Below are 21,817 nucleotides of genomic sequence, written 5' to 3'. Positions count from 1 at the left end.
GAGAAATTTTTAGACAACCTCTCTATCTCTGCACCTTGATTTGGACGATGGTCGAAAATCAAAGCTGGAAACTTAACTGATAGAATCATCTAAGTTGTCAGATAGACCAGCCTTTATGAGACACATCCAAACATCTATGTCAAGCATAAACATCTGGCCAAGCGTCTTCTCTTCAGGAATCGCTCCATGGAAACCGTAAAATTTCAAACCTCTCAGTACCAGTTTGTCCCCCGTCATCAAATTCAATGCCATGTCTTTCTCCATATCGTTCTGTTACAAAATAAACAACTAGTAATCAGCTTATACAGTCTTAAGTACTTTTATGAATTTTGTGATAGTTTACAACTTAACAACACACAAAACTTAGCTCACTAGTAACTGATGATAGCTAGCTAGATTTAATTTGTTGTGTGTGTGTGGATCAGGGGGAGTACTTAATGGCGTTGACGGTGGATACAGTGGATTTGGTAAGCGCCCTTATAGTGATCGGTTTGTTTTTGGTTTGTCTCATTGGCACATATTACCGGACCTTATAGAGGAACGTCGTGAGCTAATTCTCGAAGACGTACAGAACAGACGCCGCAAGAAATCGCCGAACCACAAAAACAACTGTTCATGCGACGGTGGTGGAGTGGATCGGTGTCCGGTCTATCATGAGAATTTCAAGGCACTTGAGAAAGCACTTGATAAGTCCAAGTGTAACTGCACAATGTATCTCTTTGTTAATTTGGTGGAATCAAGACTTCAACCACGTCTGAAATTTTAGTTAGTGGGTGTCTTAAATTTTATTAAACGACATATGTATCCAGAATCTTTTTGAACATTAACTTAAAAACACTTAATAATGACTTTAAAAAAACACATCTAAATCATCTAAACAAAATGCAACAAAAACTCTAATAGAGAAAATCCAAAGCTGGCATTAATCTTGATTCGCAAGACTCCTCATCCGTCATCGAAAGAATTACGATGGGTGAATCACGGAAACAAAATTTCACCTCCGTCTCCATCTCAAGCTTCTTTTGTGGATCAAGCTCTTGTCCAAACACAATTGTTGCAATCTTTAACTGGTCCACCATTACCCACTTTACCCATTCCGCAGATAAACCTGCTGCAATCAAGGTGTCTTCAAGGAAATCCCACCTAATGCGATCATAAGCCTTTTCCAAATCTAACTTCAGCAGCATCCAACCTTTTTTTCCTTTCTTCCTTCTCATAGAGTGCACCGCCTCTTGAACAATCACAATATTATCAGAGCTCAACCTCCCTGGTATGAAACTAGACTGAGCTGGTCCTATCAACTTATTAATCACTTTCTTTAATCTCACAACCATAGCTTTATGGGACATGAAGGACTGTCCGATCCCCGAGGGTTATGATGCTCGTCTCTTCCGTCCGAGTTTAGAAGCGGCATTCAAGAGTGTTGGCTACTCTGGTCCTGTCTCCATCACTGCCTATGGCGACCAAACACAAACCCCTGATCACATCCTGCGAGTGCTCTCTTCCACTGGAGTCGCTGTTGCACATACCAGACCCGGTTAGTCCAAATTTTATCGATCTCTTGAATTTTAAATTTCCTCTATCCCTACCCTACTGGAAATAGCACTGTTACGTGAACGGGTTCGGTAGTATATATACATACAAAACTACACATTTAACCTCACTTTTTGTGTTTTGTTTTGCTCTGTTTTGGTTTTAGTTTTTCTAACAAATATTATGATAATTAGTAAAATAATTAAGCAAACGGTTAGTAAGTTAATAGCTAAAATTAATCCTTTTCTCCTTGGTACTGGCTGGAACAGAAAGCACAAACTCAGTCATGTATTCGGATATGGTGGAATGGCGAGGTCAAAATCCTGCTCCGGCTTCAATGATGATCATATCCAATCAGGTGCACACTGTCTTCGCTTGGGATCTGGCCCGGCTACAACAACGGACGCTATACAACCTTTTTCTGGTTTATTCAATCGAGTATCGGTTTATGACAATCCTGAAAACTTGTAGAGAGTGGTTTTGGGAAAGATTACTAGGCTACGCGGATGATGAGACCAGAAGCGCACCACTTGTTCAGGAGAAGTGCAGTGACACGGGCGAGTTATCATCTGCCAGGCTTTACTGCAAATCTTGCAACTTCGATTCCCAGAGCCCTGAAAATTTCAGGAAGCATCTCTCGAGTTATAAGCATAAACGAGAAGTACACATCCTCTCTCTATATATATATATATATACTTGTATATCAATTGTTTCATTGTCTACTACCTATTTTGAGCAACTACCTCTGTTTCACTCTCTGTCAAGCAGGAGGCTATAGACCCTACGGAGACAGTAGTTGACTGTGTAACAGAGGAGTGGGCAAGGGACTACCCGGCGACGCCTGAATACGCGACAGCTCAAATAGCGGTGTGGTGGAACTTGTTTCAATGTCCGACCCCCAAGGGATATGATGCTCGTCGGGTCCGGCCGAGTTTAGAAGCGGCATTCAAGAATCTTGGCTACTCTGGTCCTGTCTCCATCACTGCCTTTGGCGACCTAAACCGTATCCCTGATCACCTCCTGCGAGGGCTCTCTTCCACTGGAGTCAATGTTGTGCATACCTGTTACGGTTAGTCCATTTGGTTATCCATTTGGTTATCCATAATGTTAGTCAATGTTTAAAAATACTCATCTGTGCCTACTGATCAATGGCTGCTTTCCTTTGTTGAAACAGCTTACACCTGCACTGTAATTTATGAAGATATCGAGATTTGGGTAGATTCTAATCCTCCTCCGGCTACTATTATGGTCATAACGAATACTTTGGAACCGGTCTATTCAATTTCTCTTGTCAAGCTACTACAAGTGCACAAACACAAGCTTTTTCTGGCTTATTCATGGAGGCGTCGCAAAATGTATGCCCTGCTCACTTCTGCCGAGTGGCTCTGGGAAAGCTTACTTGCAGGTGTTTGTTTGTCTGTCTGTCCTCTCATCGATCATCCAGTACTGTTTGACATAACCATTAAACTAATTACGATAATTTCTTTTCCACAGTTTCAGAGACAAAAAAACACGTTCTTCACAAGTGCAGTACAAGTGAAAGTTTTTCCACAGTTGCAGCGGCAAGAAAACACGTTCTTCACAAGTGCAGTACAAGTGAAAGTTTTGCCACAGGTTCAGAGACAAGTGTCCACGTTCCTCACAAGTGCAGTAAAAGTGAAAGTTTTTCCACTCTTTCAGAGGCAAGAAAACACTTTCGGAATTGCAGTGAAAGTGAATTTTTATGCACAGTTTCAGAGACCAGAGTACACATTCGTTCAGAGTTAAGAAGCCACGTTTTTCAGAAGTTCAGTAAAAGTGAAAGTGAATCTACCTCAGTATTTTATTGCGAAATTTGCTTCTGTTATTACGAAAGCCTTGATGATTTCAGGACGCATCTCTCAACTGAAGAACATACACAACAAGTAAGTATCCCTCTCGCTCTCTGTCTCCTTGTATCATAATTAACATTGTTTCATTGTCGAACCATTTGAGCATTAACCTGTTTAACTGTTTCCACTCTCGTCGTCAAGCAGGAGGGTCGTTTTATTGGGTATTTTCAACCTAGGGAGAAGGTTCATTTGGCCGAGTACGATCCAGAGGCTTGGCGAGAGGCAAGTTTTTCTTAATGTTAACTAAAGATTTGCTGCTAAAAGGCCCTAAAACATTAATTGAAAGAAGAAAGTGTGCTTCTTGATTCTGTCGTAGAGACAGAGATTTAAAAAAAAAAAAAAAAAGTCCCATGTTTCCAAAAGCTCATGTTTCATTCATATACAATGTTGTAGGTACACGAGATGAGACGTAAGTTGAAGAAGCAAACTAAGTCAGTCGAGTACGATCGAGGGCATTGGCTCCGACAGGCAAGTTTTTCTTAATGATAACTAAATATTTTCAACAGATAGATGCGATTTCTCATAAAAACAGTTGGGGTCCCCAAATGTGAAAATAGGAAGCATGAAATTGGTTTACTGGCTCTGTTTTGTTGCTACAAAGACCCTAAAACATTGAAAAAAAAGAAAGTGTGCTTCTAGATTCAATAGTAGGGACTGAGATAAATAAATAAATAAATAAAAGTCCCATGTTTAACCAAATGCTCATGTTTCATTATTTGATATACATGTTGTAGGAAGAACGTGGGAGGAAAGCATTCCGGAATATTTTTCCTCTTCGTTCACGTCTTACTAATCGTGGACAAAGACCTCGACGAAAATCTCAAACCTGCTAGAAAGAGTAATGTTTAAATTAAACGTTGTTTTACAAATTTACTGAATATTATAGGCCATAGTTAATAGTAACTGTTTAGTATAGTAGTATGTGTTGAGTGCAATTAAATTATCTAAATCATTGGGGCTAAAATCAATATACTGCATACAAGTTACTTGCGACGGATTCAAGCTTTCTGTTACTGAAGTGTTCTTTATTTAAAACCACAGAACATCCGCCTAACTTTTGATGTACAACAATGATCAAGTCCATTGAGTCATCAAGCTTTTCTTCAATATATTAGAGTTTTAATTCTGAAAAATTTCTGTCATGGAATTTGCATTTGATGGCTCATCATTTGTAGAGGTCCTAGAGGAATTCAATTGCATAAACCGAACTCTGTTCTGATGCAATTTCGATGCACATTATTCATTTTATTCTCCTTATAAATTAAACAGCTAAATAAAATTACTGCAAAGAATTAATTATATTTATAAGCATGAGTTTTGTTGCTCCACACTTTTTTTTTTTCATTCTGTATCTTTCAAAAATCATTCTTTCTACTTAAAAAAAAAAAACTTCCAATCGAATGTTTTTGCTTGCGTTGCAAGCTACTACTACCGAAGACTCTGGTAAGATTCAGGAAACCATCTTTGTAATAGCCGATGTTTTAGCTTCACCAACAAGGCAAAGGCTCCGTAGCATGGCAAATGCATCACTGCAACTGAGAAATACCTGTAAAAAAAATGCCCCATTATTTAAATGTCATCAGCCTTAAAATTTTCCAATGAAACAAATTAAGGAGCCATTGAAAAACAATATTATAAAGCTTTCAAGTTACCATAGTGGAGCATAGTGTGATGATAAGTCCAGGAATGGGTAAGGCCACCTGTTAATAAACAATACTGTCAAAGTTAAGAATCATTACTGTAAAGAAACTAATCAGTAGAATTTGTATGAAATTATTTACCATATATGGACTAGAGAGTGGAGGGCCCATTGGAAGATAACATAAGCTATTGTCCAGAAGAAGAAGTAAGCAATTCTGAAGCATGGAAAGCTCTGTAATAATGAAAATTCAAAAAATCAAATAAGGGTCGATCAGAGATTATAGCAAATACATATATTTCATTTATTAGAATCTGAGATATTACCAGAGAATTCAATGCAGCATCACCAAGCAAGAAAATGGCATTAAGAGAGTGCATGTTGATCACCAGCTGCAATATTTGATCATATATAAACTGATCAACAAACGCTTCTTATATAGTGAGTCAAAAATTCTATGTAGCTTATTAAGTTACTTACAACGTTGAGGCTATAATCATGGATCTCAAGGAAAGGAACAATGATGAACCAGAAGACACAGTCAGTGAGCAGAACTGCACCTGCATTCATTTGTTTTAAGCAAAATATCCCAAATTAAGAACTCATAACAATCCGATATAATCATGTCGCATGATTATGAATTTTTGATCTTGATGATACCTGAAAGATAATTTGGAAAACATATCCCCAAAAACCAGCTGGATTACTAGAGTATTGGCTCTGTGAAATAGTATTATCAGCTCCTTTGGATCTTGCTCTCTCTGAGTCTATGGCTTCTACTCTGTCACCAGCTGCTCTTTTGTTGTATTGGTAACATCCGTGGAGCGAAAGAAGCGAGCCTAGCTGTTCAATGATATCAGATTACAATGTAAGAAACTTGAACAATGTCACTAATTATAAGGGTAATAAGCAAAGTAATCAAGTTTTGAGACAGAACATTACTCCAAAGTAGAGAGTGATCAGAGCAAAAGTCCACCTGAAAATCAAAACAACAGGGGCCAGGGAAAAACGATTAGAGACAATTACACAGACATTGGTTTTGTATCTATTACCTATTGTTTAAAGATCGGATTCAAGAACTGTTGCTACCCTCTATCATAATCAACAATGTTACATTATTGCTCTTATATGCTTGTGAAGCTACAAAATCTTTAATTTCCCACTAAACGATTCAACAATGTTTCTTTTTTTTTTTTTATAATAATAAAAACAACCACAAATCTTAATTCAAGAATGTGACAATCTGACTCTTAATCAAGAATGTCACGTTTCTTGTGAACCAGCAAAATCTTTAATTTCCAAGATAAAAATTCAAGAAAGTTTCGATTTTTTTTCCTAAAACCCACCCAAAAACTTAATCAAGAATGTCACATTCTTTGCTTCTATGTTTGTGAACCTACAAAATCTTTAACCAAACCACAAAACGATTCAAGAAAGTATCGATTTTTGTTTTCTCTTAAAGACTCAAAAGAAATCTAAAGAGAGAGAGAGAGAGAGAAAGCTTACTGAGTGTAGTAGAAGAAGATGGTCGGTCCATCGACAAGGCCAATAACAATCAACATAATAAGAAGAACGAAGAAGGCAACGACTCGAAAAGCAAGAAGCCAAGCTGGATGAATATTACGAAGACATGGCCTCCAAGTCTCGTCTTCATATACATTCCCCGACCACTCTTTCTCTCCTCCGTCGACGTCACCGTCACCGCTGCGTTTCCGGCGATAGCCTTCGTATTTGAATATAAGAAAAGCAGTGATCACAGTCGCTACAGCCATCCATACACAGCAGATCATTACCCTCCAATTAAACCAGTAGCTTGATTCAGTTGTGTTCGCCGCTGTTGTTGATGGATGCCAAGCATCTTTTAACTCTGTATACGAAGATGAAGATAACATTGATGATGATGATGATGAAGCCATTATGATAAAGTTTCAGTCTTTGAGGGTTCAATGTTTGAAGGAAGAAAACAGAGTAGAGAGAAGAAACAAAGAAAAACAGAGTAAAGACGGTGTGGTTTTAATTTTAGTAGGAGGATTCAATAATATGTGAGAATAAAATTAGGAAAGCATTTATAAAAAAAAAAAAAAAAAACGAAAGGTTTAGGGAATTTGAAATCTTGAGTGGGGTGATTTTTAGATACGTGATGAAGCAAAGGGAGAGAGATTCGAAGCTTTAAACCATGTGTTCTTCTTGCGCATAAAGAAGAAGGAACCATATAGACAATATATATATCTGATCAGATTTTTTTATATGTATATAAATAATTAAATAAAGGAAAAGGGGAAAGAAAGTGAATAAAGAAGAAGAAGAGGGAGCTGAATTCGAAGCGAAGAAAAGAAATTATCCTTGCAAAAAAAAAATGTAAAAAAGCCTGATTGTCAAAAAAAAAAAATGTAAAAAGCCTGTGACTGTGTAAGAGAGGACACGATTCTTTGCTTCTTTGCTTTAGGAAAGACAAGTATTTTTAGTTAACATATTTCATCATATTATATCGAGAGAGAGAGAGAGAGAGAGAGAGAGAGAGAGAGAGAGAGAGAGAGGGAGATAAGTAATCAAATGTTCAAATTTAATAACTATAAATAAATAAATTATGGTGTTAAAAAACATGCATGAATAATGTAGCATAATTTTCACTACTGAATTTTTTACAGTAGAAGTTGAAAAATCCCACGTATATTTAAAAAAGAGTAATGGATTCGAGGCAATCGGGTGAGGATTTATGTCTTGAAAGGAAGATATGTGTTTTAAATTTTCTTTTTGGCATATACTCAAAGTTGATGCATAATGCATTGATACATGAGAATAGATATTATTATACACGTATACGTGGATAAATGGTTGAATACTGTATATAGTATTATTATTATTATTTATAGATGATCAAAGGATAGAGAGAATCTATAAAGATGTGAATAAAATATGAAGGCATCTCTATGTGGAGTCTCAATCTTTTTGCAAATACCCAAAAAAAGAGTATATAAAAAAGCTAATAGCTCTCAAACAGGCCACTGAGACGTATGCATTGTTTATGCGTGGTTTCTCTTTCACTATAATGCTAACGTATATACATATAGGTACCGTACATGGATGGATATACGTATAAATTGGGAGATTCCATGTGGGGAGGAGTACATAAATCAGAATTGGTTTGTGTTTAGTTAGGTTATATGGTTCCACCACTCAAAAAGGGAATAAATCTAGTTAATAATGTAATCCAAGCAAAAAGAAAAATAATTATGTGCAAAGGAAATGTTTGGGAGCTTTCTAAAGATAATGTGAACCGTTGGATTTTGAAAGATTTTGATGTGTCAATGACAAATGAGAAAATTTAATGAAGGAACAGCTTTTGTTGTGGCCTATTAATATATGCAAATAAAAAAAATGTAATGATAGGTTGCTTTTGGTCAAAGGCAGAGACTGCGTGAAAGAATGGGACCAACCAAACCCAAACCGAAGACTTTAGAGAGGTTTCAGAGATTACATGCAAAGACCACAGTCTGTGGGGTCCTTCTCTCATTCTTCTTCTGAGTTTTCGAAGATATTAAATGCTTTGTACATTCTAAAAAATCTCTATATGTTCGAGAAGAGAACAAATGTTTTCGAGTTTGAATCTTCGATGGTAAACTAGCTCGTGAAACTAGTTGGATCACGTGGTGTAGCTAGATGAGGAACAATACAATTGAAGTAAATGTTGCAAGTGTATGTAGCGTGATTACTACTATAGTTGTCGCGAAATAAACAGAAGAGTCATCATAATGTTGAAATGTGAATCAGAACAGAACGGATTGTTCTATTATTATTTGTTTGGGATATGTGTTTTTCAATTGGTTGAATTAAGTCGGTAGCTATATGCCTATTTCTGGTGGGGTTTTACTTGTTTTTAGATTTTCTTGTCGATGATAATGCATGGCTTGTTGCATACGATAAAAATATTCATTCATAAGAAGAAAACAAAGTACGATTTATATTAACAAAAATTCTTAATGGGGCCATCATAAGGAATGCTTACTTGTAAATCCAAAGAAACAAAAAAACAAATCTTTGTATTACTATTAAATATATATAAACCAAAACATACGATACTAGTGGACCAACCTTGGGAAATGCTAATTGGTAATTCCAAAAGATTTTGATGCCTAATGTTGTAAGACTTTTGTCTCTTGTCATTACAACAGCCAATGCTATTTACGCATATATTTTCTTTTAAAGGAAATCAATATGCTTTAAATGTGATATATAATGACTATTACATTCACCAAATACTGTATCGTATCGTGTATCATAAATTCATACATCATCGAGTCAATTAATCAAATCTTTTTGCCCCTGTTTAAAAATCTAACAAATTAGCGGCTTTCATGGCTCTGTTAAAGAAAACTTCTTTCTCAAATTGATTGTAACCATTAGCGAAAGACAAGAATAGAAAAGAAAAAACGAATTGTTTTGTCCTTAAGATTATTTGTGAGTTGTGAAGGAACAAATTCTGTCGGCAGTCTTTTTTATTTCGTCATTTTTTGTATTTTTCTTACATTTGTCGTTAAAGTTAAAAAAGACTCATAAACTCATAATCTCAACTTAGAAATGTTTGATTAACATGTAATTAAACTCCAAAAGGAGTTTCCAGATTATAATCTAGACTTGGATTTGTTTGTGTAACAATAGATATTTTGAGAGAAAATTGGCCAAAAAGAAAATGTAACTAGTATGGTTCAAAAAAAAAAAAAAAATGTAACTAGAAGTAGTAGATAAATTTGTATATATAAATTTTGAAATTTTATTGTCATCGTATGTAACAGGTGAGGCTACAGGTCGGTCACGTAGGTTAAGAAGAGGATTCATGTGTGACAGAGAGACAGCTGTTACAAACGAAGCAAAAAGAGCGTGCAAGAGAAGACAGACAGCGACGCGTCTTGGCCGCTAAGTAAACGCGTTTGCAACAAAACTGCTGTTCTCTTCACGTTACTACTACTATACTATACATTCCATTTTTCAATTCGACAACACACACTTCTTAGATTTTTTCATCTTTTGTCTCTATTGTTTTAATGAACAAACACACAAAACGTTTGTTTTTCATTTATCTATCTCAATAATTGTGTGTAGTTGCAGTGATAAATAAGACTCAAACATAATTTTCTAAAATGCTGTGAATAACATTTAGGAGACTGATTAAAAAAAAAGCTCATTCGTGGTTCCACGAGCAAATGTACTAACTAAGAAATTTACAAAAAGGGAAATAGATTGGTACGTACCTGTCATGGATTCACAAATTGCTTGCAATAGAGGAGAAAAAGAAAGAAACACCCAAAGAAAAAGAAAAGAAAAAAAATGTTGGAACAATCGAAAATAGATGATGTTTATATAACAAACCAAAAAAATATTGAAATGTGTAAGAAAATACGTATATGTAATATATGTAATTTTGAGATTTAAGAGAGGGTGGAAAGCATGAGGAGCTTTAAAGGCAATGAGAGGAGCCTTGCCAAATTGGGGTTTTACGAAAGGCAGTTAGTTAGCTTAGCTTGCATGTTTCAAGTGCTTTTTTTCTCCAAAGCAAGAATCATGTGTCCTAATTCCTTTAATTTGCTTAAAATTGTATAAACCATTTTTGTAAGAAAACGAACCGTTTAGGTCTTTATTATTAGTTTAAACCCTTTTAGTCGAGACGCCGCATACAATATGTAAAAACTCTATTTTCTCAAAAATCTAAATAGTCTCTTCTTTAAATCTTTTTTTGGGGGGCAATTTTTCTTAATAATCATTATTTCTAAAGATAAATTTCCAAAAAGAAAAAAATGTAAATTTATGATTAAAATCAATTAATTCATCTTAGTTCTTTATAGGTTACTTCTTAAAGATTATGTGTATATTTTACGTGTGAAGTTTTTTTAAAACTATTTCAGTTTTTCGAAAATTGTAACATTTTTAAATTTCTACTACACGATCGAAGCGTTTGCATAGAGTAATTTAAATATAAATGTATCTATTGTGACAGTTTAACCAAAAAAGAAATATCTATTGAGACATGTATTTGGGTTTAAAGCCCACGAAGCTGAAGAGACAGGCCGTGGAAGCAATAACATATAATGTTCTTATGGCAAAAACAGGCCCATAATAAGTTTATTTTGTTTGTTAACGTTTTGGCCTAGGGTTTTCGACGACGCCGTTTAAGGTACTGATTGTTTCTTTCGCCGACCCGAAGCGCAGACGCGACCGAAACCAAACCACCGTGTAGTCTCCATCTCCGCCTCGATTTTGACTCGCCTGAACCATACCTCGAAGGAGCGTCTCGAATCCTCTCCGTCAATGAAGACAAGTATGTTATTTCTTCCCTTGAATTAGTATGAAAATAGTTCATTAGGTTTGATCGAATCGATTACGTTTGTAATTTCGTGATCGCAATTTTAAGTTGTTCCTCTGCGTCGTTCTCTCTGTTAATTGGGGTTCGAAGGGTTTCAATTTGAGCTTTGGTTCCATTAAGCACTGTAAACGTGATTGAAGGTTCTAAGTAAGTACTGATAATTAGCTAATTGATGTTTTCAAAGTTCCATTATAATCTTGATTTTGTAAGATGTTCCAGTTGAACCTTGATTTGTAAACGTGACACAACTGTTTTTGGGAGCAACACTCTCTTTGGTTCTTGATGTTGATGTTCCCATTGAATTTTTCAGGAGCAAAACCTCTTTATCTTCTCCTCTCTTAATTTGGGGCATCGTTTGGTTTCGAACAAATTCAAGAACAAGCTTCTGGGTGGTTAACGTATCTGCTCAACATAAGAGATGAAAATGTATGTTCTTAGTTTTTTGTTTGGTGGTATCTCATGATGATGATGATGTATGTGTTTGAACTCCGTGTCGGTTTTGTAATCAAAAATTTTGTGTGGGGGTGGTGTTGGCAGAGTTAAGGCAAATGCAGGAGCACTTACTAATTTCGAGGTGCTTGATTTCCTAAACTCAAGAGGTGCATCAAAAGATACTACTAGAGTTATAGCTCCAATTGCTAGATCAGAATACAAGGTAAGGTTCTTCCTTTTCTGGTCTGATTTTGGCCTTAGAAGTAAGGTAGTGCTTTTGCTAATAATTCGAGCTATCTTTCTTTGTATAGGTCTATGATTATTTGTTGGAGACTGCTGCTTCCACTCAAACACGAGAGAGCGTTAACAAATTCGCAGATAAGTGCAAAGATTTCAATGTCGCCAAAGCTGAGATTCTCAACATCATCAATCTCCGGCCTTCTTCTATTGTCGAATTGGATCCGGTTTGTGTTTATTTTTTTTTCTTTTTTCTTGTTTTTGTTTCTGATATCAAATGAACATATCTGCCATTGCATTTAACAGTTTTATTTTTCTTGTATATAAAACATATCAACTCACTTGTTGTGACTCTCTTGTAGATCATAGAGAAGGCTCCCGAGGGACAGGAAGTACGCGAAATCGACACAGATGGGATATTAGAGCTTGTGAAGGATTTGCTACCTCCTCTGCCTACTACTGAAACTGAAACTCCTAAAGATAATGATGAAGAAGAAACAGAGAACAGTGAACTGTCGTAATATGCAAATGAAGTTTTCAAGTTGTTTATCTTTTTAGCTTATAATATATATATTTTTATGTAATCTAGGTTCAGAACGAGACTGAAATTGTACTAAACTAGATGGAGTTAGAGATGATTTAATTTTGGTTTCATATTCTATAATCGCTAACATCGTATTCAACAAAAGAAAAGGAATCGAAATTCGTAAACTAAATTGTGCACCATGCATGTAGAGAGATTAGGTCCATTACTTTCGTGATTTACAAAACATAGAGGTACGACCCACAAAAGTAGAGAGGAATATATTCTACAATTATACTAAGAAAAACAAAAAAGAAAGGAATACTAGACCTTATTTTATATACTTTTCATGTCGAATATTATTTCAAATTTTCCTTGGATAAGCATAAGGTTTGACATCTTGACATATAACAAAATAGGTATCTCAATTCTCAACCTTTTTGAAAGCATATGTAATCCATTCCATTTTCACTTATAGATTAAAGCTAGGGTAGAAATATTCAAAATTCGTATACATATGGTTGAGTTGGAGTATATACTTAGACATAATCAGAATTTTCGTATACTAGACACGGATTCGGATCACGGTGTTGATGAACATTCAAGAAGAAATACATGCATGGTATCAGTAAAATGTGAATATAATACTATTTTGTTGGACATGGGTTCAGTTCATTAGTGTGATGGTTCAATGGTGATCATCGTAAATGAATACTATTGTGATTGATCAGCGTTACGTTGGTTTGGCATAAGAATGAAGTTGTCAGTACGTAAGTTAGAATACTTGTTAGTTTTTGATATGCTAGCTTCTACTGCCTTCCTTAATTAGTACTTAAGAATTTGTAAATTCCTTAAGAATACTCGTTTTACTAGTACTCCATTTGCCTAACGTTAGTATATCACACAATTCTCTCGAGCTTTCTATTTATATACCTATATATACACTAATTTTTCAAATGTTGTATTGTATATCAACATCATATGTTATCGTTAAGACTCATAATTTCATGATGATATGATGATGTAACGAACAAATAACGAGTGATGCAATGCAATGGAACAAAAGATACGCGGGCGGGATAGATACACTTTTATTATCTTTAAAAAGTGGGTCTCGCTAGCTAAATTGTGGAGAGAGATATATAAATGTGCCAAAGAAATTGTCATCGTCACGCTTAGCTTATCTTGTGTGATTTATTCTCTCTTCACACTATTCTCGATGCCCTTTTATTCCTCTTTCCTTTCTTTTTAGCATTAGTATTTAGTTTTGTTCTGTTATTTAAAAAAAATCATGTGAACCAACTATGAAGTATTCTCCCTAGATCCTTACAATCTTCAGTTTCCCACTTGTCTCATATAGCTATACGAAGCTTTCTCTTTAAAGTTATTTGTATTTTCGGATCACTTAATTTTTTACATATTGTATGATACGATACGATTAGATGATTACAATATGTAATGTCATCAAAAAACGTATTCTATAATCGTGAATGTAACTATGTCGGGTTTAATGAGGTTTTGTATTCGTTTCAATCTAGAAACGAATACAAATAGATTTATATTCCTTATTAAGTTTTGTAAAATACAAATAGATTTAATTAATGTAACAAATTTGTTCACTGTATTATGACAAAAAAAATATATATATTATTTTATCGTGATCTTTAATCATTAGTGAAAATTCAATTTGAACGTCAGATTCAAAATGTACGTAATTCTATAATCTTCTTAGTGCGTCTCTAATATAGCCTTAGTCGTCCTTTGCTTTTTAATATTTTAATTATAGTCGTCCATAGTCCATAGCATGTGTCGCAATACAATGGCAGGTGCCTCCGGCGGAATTTCCATTTGAAATCATACCGTCATCATATTTTTCTTTTTTGTACGACGACCAATCCTGGTACATCTGTACATAGAAGCTAGGTTTTTTCATTCTTCTTACACTGAATGTTATTATTAGTACACCGGCAAGTCTACTTCGAAGTTTGAGCCTCTAAGGTTATTTATCCATGGAAGTCGGGTAAGAGATAAACTTTTACTTACAAAAAATGAAAGTTATTCAGAGACAAAAAGAAAAGAAATTAAAATTTATCTATTTTCTTTGATGATCGATCATTAAGGGAAACATACTTTCCTAACAAGATTAATTCATCGTCAACCACATTTAACATTTTGCAAGATACAGTAATATTATATTTTCAATTTATTTGAAAAAAGAAAAACAAATTCATAACTTTAGACTCTCTTTTTATCCTACCGTCGGGTAAATTATCTGGTTTTAATTAACAAGCGTAATGCTTACTCCACCTAAAAAACAAAATCTGTTTATCACAATCATCAACAAGATTCATCCTCTACATCGAACCATTGGCAACCACCACCAACTAACTTCGTAAAGGTAAACTTTGATGGAAGCTTTCATTACCAAGATGGAAGTATTGGTGTTGGCTGGATATTACGTGATGATAAAGGAACGTATATATTATCCGGAAGTTCAAAACTAAAGCAAGCAACTACTCCTTTGGAACCGAGGGACTAGCTCTACTACATGCCCTTCAATCGACTTGGTGTTGAGGTTACTGACAAGTAATCTTAGAGGGAGACTGCAAAGCCCTGGATGATCTTTTACATCAACGAAGCATGAATATAATTATAGAGAACCTCCTAGTCGATATCCGCAGTTGGGCGGATCACTTCACTAATATATCTTTCTCGCTAGTCCGAAGAGAGTGTAATCAGGCAGTTGATAGATTAGCAAAACAAGCTCATCTTTAACATGAAACATCTCGTGTAAACTACTACCCTCCATTGTATTTACGGATCGGAGGGAGCTTTTCCAAGATTATGTAAACAGTTGATGTTCTATTAAAAGACGTTAAAACAAAAAAAAAAAAAAAAACAAAATCTGTTTACTAAAAAGCACTGTTACTTACAGCCCTCAAACTTTTGCGTCTTCTTTATCATCGGATCAAACTCTTTAACCTTTATTTCGAAATCCAATAATAAGAAAATATCAAAAGTGGTTTTATTAACTCTTTGAATAATTTACTAATGATTCAGGAAGTCAGAAAAACCAAAAACTTGAATCATTTTATTAACAACACATGTAGGAAAAGTGACATGTGGCAAGAGAATAGATACTTTGCTTGAGAGGAGCGAGCGAGTGGAACCCATCCCATTACTAGTCCAGTCCCAGTAGTGTCCCACCATAAGTTCTCAAACTCTCATCTCTTCTTCTGTCCTTCTTTATCGTAAGTCTCAAAACACAGACAAAACTTACGATAAAGATATTATTCTCTCTCACTTTTGTCTCTGTTGTGTGACGATCAAGCCGCTATTTCTGAACCCATCCGACGGCTCACCCATTTCGTTTAGGTCCCATGGCTTTAATCATAACCGTTGGATTTGATAAAGATGACTTGGTCAAGTTGACGTAGACCCACCCAAAGAATGTGGGTCCGAGGATTTTGGAACCACCGACGCTTTCTTTTTCCTCCTCCTCCGCCACATCCGTATCTACCGGTCCATTTATACGCCAAATCACTCGAAATCAAAGTTTTTAACTTTTATCATGATCACACCAAAGCGAGGCCGTATTAACTTTTCCAAAATCTAATTTTTGAATAAAAACAAATCTTTGTACCTCGAAACAGAACATATTGATTAATTAATATCTACATATCAAGAAATTAAAGAAATACTGTAGTAAAAATACACAGACACTGAGAATTACTCACCGTACCCTATATTATTTCTAAAAATAGAAAATTCAAAGGAAAGCTCCATAGTTCTCGTTTTGTTGTCCATATATTAATATTAAACTTCTCAATAAATGTGAACCAAACTAAGAATTATATCCAGAATTTATATATATTACATTGTCGCTTTAAAACAAGATCACCTGAGTTATCCAAGATCTAAATCAATAATTGAATTTCAGAGAGATACATTAAGCATTTTTCTTTGAAATAATATTTCATTAGTTTGAAATGATTTATAGTAATATTTTTAAATAGAATTAAACTTGGAAAAAAAGAAAGTAAAAAACAAATAAGTGTGAACTAACAATAACTTAAGCAGCAGAAGTAGCTTTGAGTGGAGACAGCAATCCCGAGGAGAAGAAGGGTCCTCTTCTCGCTTCCTTCTTATTCACATCCCAACCCCCAAACTCCTCCTTGCATTCTCATCTCATTTCTCTTCTCCTCCCTCTCCCTCTCTCTCTCTTGATTTTGTTCAACAGCTTCTCTTAAAATTCTCACTCTCCCCCAAACTAAACAACCAAACAAAACACAAAATGGGTCTCACTTCTCTTCAAGTTTGCATGGATTCTGACTGGCTTCAGGTACTTTCCCTCAGACCTCCATTGTTTTCGTATATTGTCTCTTTTTCCAAATGAAGATATCTAGGACTTCAACCATTTCAAGCAAAAGTCTGTTAACTATAAAGATAAAAATGACAAATACTATGGAAGATCTGTTTGTGTTTTATACGTACTTATTAAAATTTGAAAATATTTGGCCTATTTTATTAAATATGTGAATTATTATATTTTAAATGAATTTGTTTTGTCACATGTAAGTACAAATGCAAAAGCATATATCAGGATTGGTACAATTTATCTTACTCATCTTGAACCATCGTTTTTGTCGTGCATTATCATACAACTTCGATTACATATATAGAGAAATTCCACATTTTGATATGGTTCTGTGCTTTGTGATGAGTTAGGAAGCTGAGTCATCAGGAGGAAGCATGTTAGACTCTTCAACGACTTCTCCATCAGCAGCCGACATACTCGCTGCTTGCAGCACTAGACCACAAGCCTCGGCCGTGGCTGTAGCTGCCGCGGCTCTGATGGACGGCGGAAGGAGGTTGCGTCCACCTCACGACCATCCCCAAAAGTGTCCTCGTTGCGAGTCAACACACACTAAGTTCTGTTACTACAATAACTATAGCCTCTCTCAGCCTCGTTACTTCTGCAAGACTTGTCGCCGTTACTGGACCAAAGGCGGAACTCTAAGGAATATTCCAGTTGGTGGTGGATGCCGGAAAAACAAGAAACCATCTTCCTCTAATTCCTCCTCCTCCACTTCTTCCGGCAAAAAGCCATCCAACATCATTACCACTAATACCACTGATCTTATGGCTTTAGCACATTCTCATCAGAATTACCAAACGTCACCTCTAGGATTTTCACATTTTGGTGGGCTGATGGGGTCTTACTCAACTCCGGAGCACAGTAACGTTGGTTTCTTGGAGAGCAAGTATGGGGGTTTACTTTCGCAGAGCCCTAGACCTATTGATTTCCTGGACAGTAAGTTTGATCTTATGGGAGTGAATAATGACAACCTGGTCATGGTTGATCATGGAAGTAACGGAGATCATCATCATCATCACAATAATCATCACATGGGTCTGCATCACGGGTTAGGTCTTAATAACAACAATGGTGGATTTAATGGGATTTCTCCGGGAAGCAATGGAAATGGTGGTGGTCTCATGGATATTTCGGCATGCCAAAGACTTATGCTATCTAGTTATGATCACCAACATTACAACCATCAAGAAGATCATCAAAGGGTGACAACAATAACGGATGTGAAGCCAAATCCGAAGTTGTTATCGCTTGATTGGCAGCAAGATCAATGCTACTCCAATGGTGGTGGTAACGGAGGCGTAGGAAAATCTGACGGTGGTGGCTACGGTGGAGGTGGCTATATCAACGGTTTAGGTTCATCGTGGAACGGTTTGATGAATGGCTATGGATCCTCCACTAAAACAAACTCCTTGGTTTGATAAATTATTCAGAAACGTTTTTCTCTTGTCGTCAGTAATGAGTAGTAGTAGTGAGAAGCAATTAAATTTATGTACCGGTTTGTTTGCTTAGACAGTCGTACTTAGTTACTTTCGTAACTATCATCGCTAATTACGAGAGTAATCTTGATTAGGGTATTCGGAGAGATATATCGGTTTGTATGTGTTCGTGTGGTTGAGGTGTAATGTTACTTTATATATACTATTTGCCCATTTTACCTTTACTAACTTAGCTTCATACGACTTAAAATTAATTACCAAACAAGTTAACATATATTCTTATTGTCATCAACTAGTAGAGAAGCAATCAAATTTCACACCAAAAAAAAAAGCAATCAAATTATATATGACAGTGAAATGGATATTTAGCATTATAAAGAAGATAAGAAACTTTCAGATTGGAATATATCGTACGATTAAATTTAAAGATAGAAAGCTAGTGCAGGCACATAAGTCACAACACATAGTAAGTACATCATAAGTATATTACCTTGAAAAAGATCTCTAGTGATGCAGTTTTTAGGTATTTTATTCACATCGAGAGTTGTCCAAATCTCAGGATTGAAATGTGTTCATGAAATTAAATCAAAAGATCAACCTGCTCATGGATTTGGGGATGATCGATTTATCTTATAAGCAACGCTCTTCGAAAGCTTTTGATGGGTTCTCACCATCGATCTGCGAATGATGAGGGAAATCAAACGGCATTTCTTCAGGAGAGAGCCAAGCTTCTCTAAAAACTCTCGAGACTTCCTCAAAAACTACTCCATTGCCTTCAGGAGTGAGATGCAATCCATCACTGCTTATAGCCAACAACAACGAGCAAGAACCATTTATAAACAGCAAAAATGATTCAGGAGATGAGCTTTTTGATTTAGACACAGACCTTAGGTACTTTTTCTGCCAATCATTGGTTTCTTGCATCTTAGACCATAAGTTGACACATCGCAGACCGAGTTCCTCGGCTAATGAGACACAATGTTGTGCGTAGATTCCCGTAGTTTCGTTCGTCCTCTCAGGCTCTTTCATAGCTTTCTCACCATATAATGATCTGATGTAATAACACAATCACTGGCTCGTTTATAAGATGTATCGGACTACAAATGTTTTGAGAAACAAAAAAAATGCAAAGCTACAGATCAAAATGAAGCCTTACTCTGCATAACTTTGCCGCCCAGCTTCATCAATTGGTGGTGGAGTTATAAGCACAATTAACATTGTAGGTGAACATTTCTACAAAACAGAGTCATTAATGCTTCAGAACCATTCACATAAAGGAAGACATTGTCAAGAAAAGACAATGCAAGTGAGAGAGGATCATAGAAGCATATAAAAGAAACCTTCAAATGCTGAACAATTCTTCTGACATTATCTTTGTACTCTTCCACCGGCACATGTTGCCTATCACTGGTTCTTCCTTTAAGAGCTGCATCGTTTGCACCAAAGAATATCGTCGTAGCAACAGGAGGAGACGTAGAGCCCTAAGAAAAAGAGAGTAGAGAGTAGCAAACACACTGAGATATAGGCACACACCAAAACAACTCCACTGACAAGAAGAGTTCTCATCATCTCAAATCTAAATATTTTCATTGTTAAGAACACTGATCATCCATGAAAATGTCATCAACAAACACATCCTAGACTTATATCAAAACATTCAGAACTGAATCCAGAGTTACAGAGTAAGCACTAAGCAACACAAACAGATGTGTAATGTACTTATAGAAACACATGGATCCAGAGGTACTCAAAGATGTATCAGATTCACACTCAGTCATAATCTCAATCACAAAAGCAGATCTTGAAGAAAAACAATTCAACATTGAAGAATCGAGAGAGAGAGAGAGAGAAAGAGTACTGACGGGAGGGAAAATGTGATGAAGCAAGAAGAGAGCCCATCGGGTGTTGTAGCCGCCGTAGCCGCGAACCACAACATCAGCCTTGCGAGAGTAAGCGTCGGTAAGAGCAGATCCCCAACCGCCGGATCTGAATGACTGCGCCGTTATCGAGTCGCCGAACAGAACTATCTCCGGCCTCATCATCTCTGTCTCATTAAACCGGAGATTATTACAAGTACCAGTCGCTTCTGGGCCGACCCATATGGACTGTGGGCCTGACTAGAGAGAGAGGGGTAATATAAGCAGCGAAATTTGCAAAAGTAACCTTAATATATATATATATATATATATATATATATTAAGGAACTAAGCATAAATTTTTTTGTTTAAAAATAAAAAAAAAAACTAAAGAAACTAAAAATCACTCTTCATGTTATGTTTTTCCAGGTTAATTCAATTTTTTTTTATTTTTTTTTGTAGAAAGGTTCTCAAGTCAAGTGAAATGCTATAATGACTCATTTCTAATAAATGACATCACAATTACTGTATATACTAGGATTTACTCCGTAGTACACCAGGGATCTATTCGTTTTCATAAATCATTTAAATATATTACTATACTAATATAATCGGGTTTTTTTAGTTAGTTAATATAAGTATTAGAATATTATATATAATATGTTGTATTTGCAAAATTTACCCCATAGTAAATTTCTTTGTTTTGTAATATCAATGCACTTATATATATATATTTTTTTTTTGGTGTTTTTACAATAATTAACAGTACTTGTTAATAAAGTTATATGGATTGACTTTGAACGAACAATAAATATGTGTACATTCAAAAATACAATGAACTATGATTAAAATCAAATTTGTTTTAAGACCATGGTTTTGTGCATGGTCTTAATTCATGGTCAAAAATACAATGAAATATAATTAAAATCAAATTTAAGGTGATTAATAGTGTTTAAGACCATGGTTTTTTGGAAAATCATTTCAAAAAAGATTATTGCAAAAAAATATACTTCAAAAATGTTAAGATAGATTTTAAAAATATATATATACCTGTTTATAAAAATTCAAATCACATCATATGCTGAAAAAAATCTAATATTTTTTTTTAACTTTATGTATTAAATAGTAATTCAAATAATTAAAGATAAGATTAAATAAAAGTGAAAGGAGAAATATATTTTAATCTAACATATTGCTTTAAATTAGGTAGATAGATTTTAGAAAATTTGAAATTAATATTATCAAATAAGGAAATGATTGTGTTTGGTTGTAAGGATTGTAGAGAATTTAACTATTTGTTTGGATACAAAGATATAAAAAGATAGCACAAAAATGTACTCCAAAAATGTTAGGATAGATAGTGTCATTTTGCTTGGCTCCTTCTATATGTATGAATTGCTTACTTAAATTTGTGTTTTCAAAATTAGAACATGCATAGCTTCCTAATGACTCATTCCTAATGAATGACATCACAATTACTGTATGTAGTGTCATTTTTGCTTGGCTCCTTGTATATGTATGAATAGCTAACTTAAATTTGTGTTTTCAAAATTA

At 35.2% G+C, this 21,817-nt stretch overlaps 5 protein-coding genes across 6 annotated transcripts; 3 read left to right on the top strand and 2 right to left on the bottom strand.

The window, feature by feature from the left end:
• The first annotated feature begins 1,130 nt into the window (after positions 1–1,130).
• On the top strand, positions 1,131–4,237 carry LOC147935593 (uncharacterized). The gene is made up of 8 exons (XM_087473064.1): positions 1,131–1,537; positions 1,803–2,194; positions 2,302–2,602; positions 2,708–2,938; positions 3,028–3,437; positions 3,549–3,626; positions 3,798–3,872; positions 4,139–4,237. Exons 1-8 carry the CDS (start codon positions 1,348–1,350, stop codon positions 4,235–4,237), a joined length of 1,776 nt encoding a protein of 591 aa, XP_087329190.1. The 5' UTR covers positions 1,131–1,347.
• Positions 4,238–4,683: 446 nt separating this feature from the next.
• Positions 4,684–10,426, bottom strand: LOC104726899 (uncharacterized). Of its 2 annotated transcripts, XM_010445860.3 has the most exons (9): positions 10,293–10,426; positions 6,550–6,910; positions 5,986–6,019; positions 5,704–5,886; positions 5,524–5,613; positions 5,370–5,435; positions 5,186–5,277; positions 5,057–5,104; positions 4,684–4,950 (listed from the first exon to the last, which is right to left on the bottom strand). In XM_010445860.3, exons 1-9 carry the CDS (start codon positions 10,297–10,299, stop codon positions 4,833–4,835), a joined length of 999 nt encoding a protein of 332 aa, XP_010444162.1. In that variant the 5' UTR covers positions 10,300–10,426; the 3' UTR covers positions 4,684–4,832. The 2 variants fall into 2 exon arrangements, with proteins under 2 accessions (XP_010444162.1, XP_010444161.1); XM_010445859.3 differs by lacking the exon at positions 10,293–10,426 and having other exon boundaries at positions 6,550–7,454.
• Positions 10,427–11,153: 727 nt separating this feature from the next.
• LOC104726898 (uncharacterized) lies at positions 11,154–12,734 on the top strand. The gene is made up of 5 exons (XM_010445858.3): positions 11,154–11,356; positions 11,712–11,827; positions 11,939–12,056; positions 12,145–12,297; positions 12,433–12,734. Exons 2-5 carry the CDS (start codon positions 11,820–11,822, stop codon positions 12,589–12,591), a joined length of 438 nt encoding a protein of 145 aa, XP_010444160.1. The 5' UTR covers positions 11,154–11,356; positions 11,712–11,819; the 3' UTR covers positions 12,592–12,734.
• A 3,898-nt stretch (positions 12,735–16,632) lies between these two features.
• LOC104726897 (dof zinc finger protein DOF5.6) lies at positions 16,633–18,631 on the top strand. Its single transcript, XM_010445857.3, has 2 exons — positions 16,633–16,935; positions 17,322–18,631. Exons 1-2 carry the CDS (start codon positions 16,888–16,890, stop codon positions 18,387–18,389), a joined length of 1,116 nt encoding a protein of 371 aa, XP_010444159.1. The 5' UTR covers positions 16,633–16,887; the 3' UTR covers positions 18,390–18,631.
• A 167-nt stretch (positions 18,632–18,798) lies between these two features.
• On the bottom strand, positions 18,799–20,573 carry LOC104726896 (GDSL esterase/lipase At5g62930). Its single transcript, XM_010445856.2, has 5 exons — positions 20,270–20,573; positions 19,748–19,888; positions 19,564–19,640; positions 19,294–19,458; positions 18,799–19,206 (listed from the first exon to the last, which is right to left on the bottom strand). Exons 1-5 carry the CDS (start codon positions 20,447–20,449, stop codon positions 19,038–19,040), a joined length of 732 nt encoding a protein of 243 aa, XP_010444158.2. The 5' UTR covers positions 20,450–20,573; the 3' UTR covers positions 18,799–19,037.
• Between the last annotated feature and the right edge of the window lie 1,244 nt (positions 20,574–21,817).

This window comes from Camelina sativa, chromosome 11 (assembly GCF_030686135.1).
Source record: "Camelina sativa cultivar CO46 ecotype springtype chromosome 11, ASM3068613v1".
Lineage (NCBI taxonomy): Eukaryota > Viridiplantae > Streptophyta > Magnoliopsida > Brassicales > Brassicaceae > Camelina > Camelina sativa.
The sequence above is the reverse complement of the archived record's forward strand: the minus strand, read 5'-3'. Positions and strand labels throughout refer to the sequence as shown.

Excerpts from the sequence above, each read along its gene's own strand:
- LOC104726896 (XM_010445856.2), bottom strand. The coding sequence starts at position 20,449 with ATGATGAGGCCGGAGATAGTTCTGTTCGGCGACTCGATAACGGCGCAG. Across the intron at positions 19,641-19,747 it reads GAATTGTTCAGCATTTGAAG|AAATGTTCACCTACAATGTT; the intron begins GTTTCTTTTATA and ends TCTGTTTTGTAG. Across the intron at positions 19,459-19,563 it reads GGGCGGCAAAGTTATGCAGA|ATCATTATATGGTGAGAAAG; the intron begins GTAAGGCTTCAT and ends TTATTACATCAG.
- LOC104726897 (XM_010445857.3), top strand. The coding sequence starts at position 16,888 with ATGGGTCTCACTTCTCTTCAAGTTTGCATGGATTCTGACTGGCTTCAG. Across the intron at positions 16,936-17,321 it reads TGGATTCTGACTGGCTTCAG|GAAGCTGAGTCATCAGGAGG; the intron begins GTACTTTCCCTC and ends GTGATGAGTTAG.
- LOC147935593 (XM_087473064.1), top strand. The coding sequence starts at position 1,348 with ATGAAGGACTGTCCGATCCCCGAGGGTTATGATGCTCGTCTCTTCCGT. Across the intron at positions 1,538-1,802 it reads TGTTGCACATACCAGACCCG|AAAGCACAAACTCAGTCATG; the intron begins GTTAGTCCAAAT and ends TGGCTGGAACAG. Across the intron at positions 2,939-3,027 it reads CTGGGAAAGCTTACTTGCAG|TTTCAGAGACAAAAAAACAC; the intron begins GTGTTTGTTTGT and ends TCTTTTCCACAG.
- LOC104726899 (XM_010445859.3), bottom strand. The coding sequence starts at position 6,959 with ATGGCTTCATCATCATCATCATCAATGTTATCTTCATCTTCGTATACA. Across the intron at positions 5,436-5,523 it reads ATGATTATAGCCTCAACGTT|CTGGTGATCAACATGCACTC; the intron begins GTAAGTAACTTA and ends CAAATATTGCAG. Across the intron at positions 5,105-5,185 it reads CACTCTCTAGTCCATATATG|GTGGCCTTACCCATTCCTGG; the intron begins GTAAATAATTTC and ends GTTTATTAACAG.
- LOC104726898 (XM_010445858.3), top strand. Across the intron at positions 12,057-12,144 it reads TTGCTAGATCAGAATACAAG|GTCTATGATTATTTGTTGGA; the intron begins GTAAGGTTCTTC and ends TTCTTTGTATAG. Across the intron at positions 12,298-12,432 it reads CTATTGTCGAATTGGATCCG|ATCATAGAGAAGGCTCCCGA; the intron begins GTTTGTGTTTAT and ends ACTCTCTTGTAG.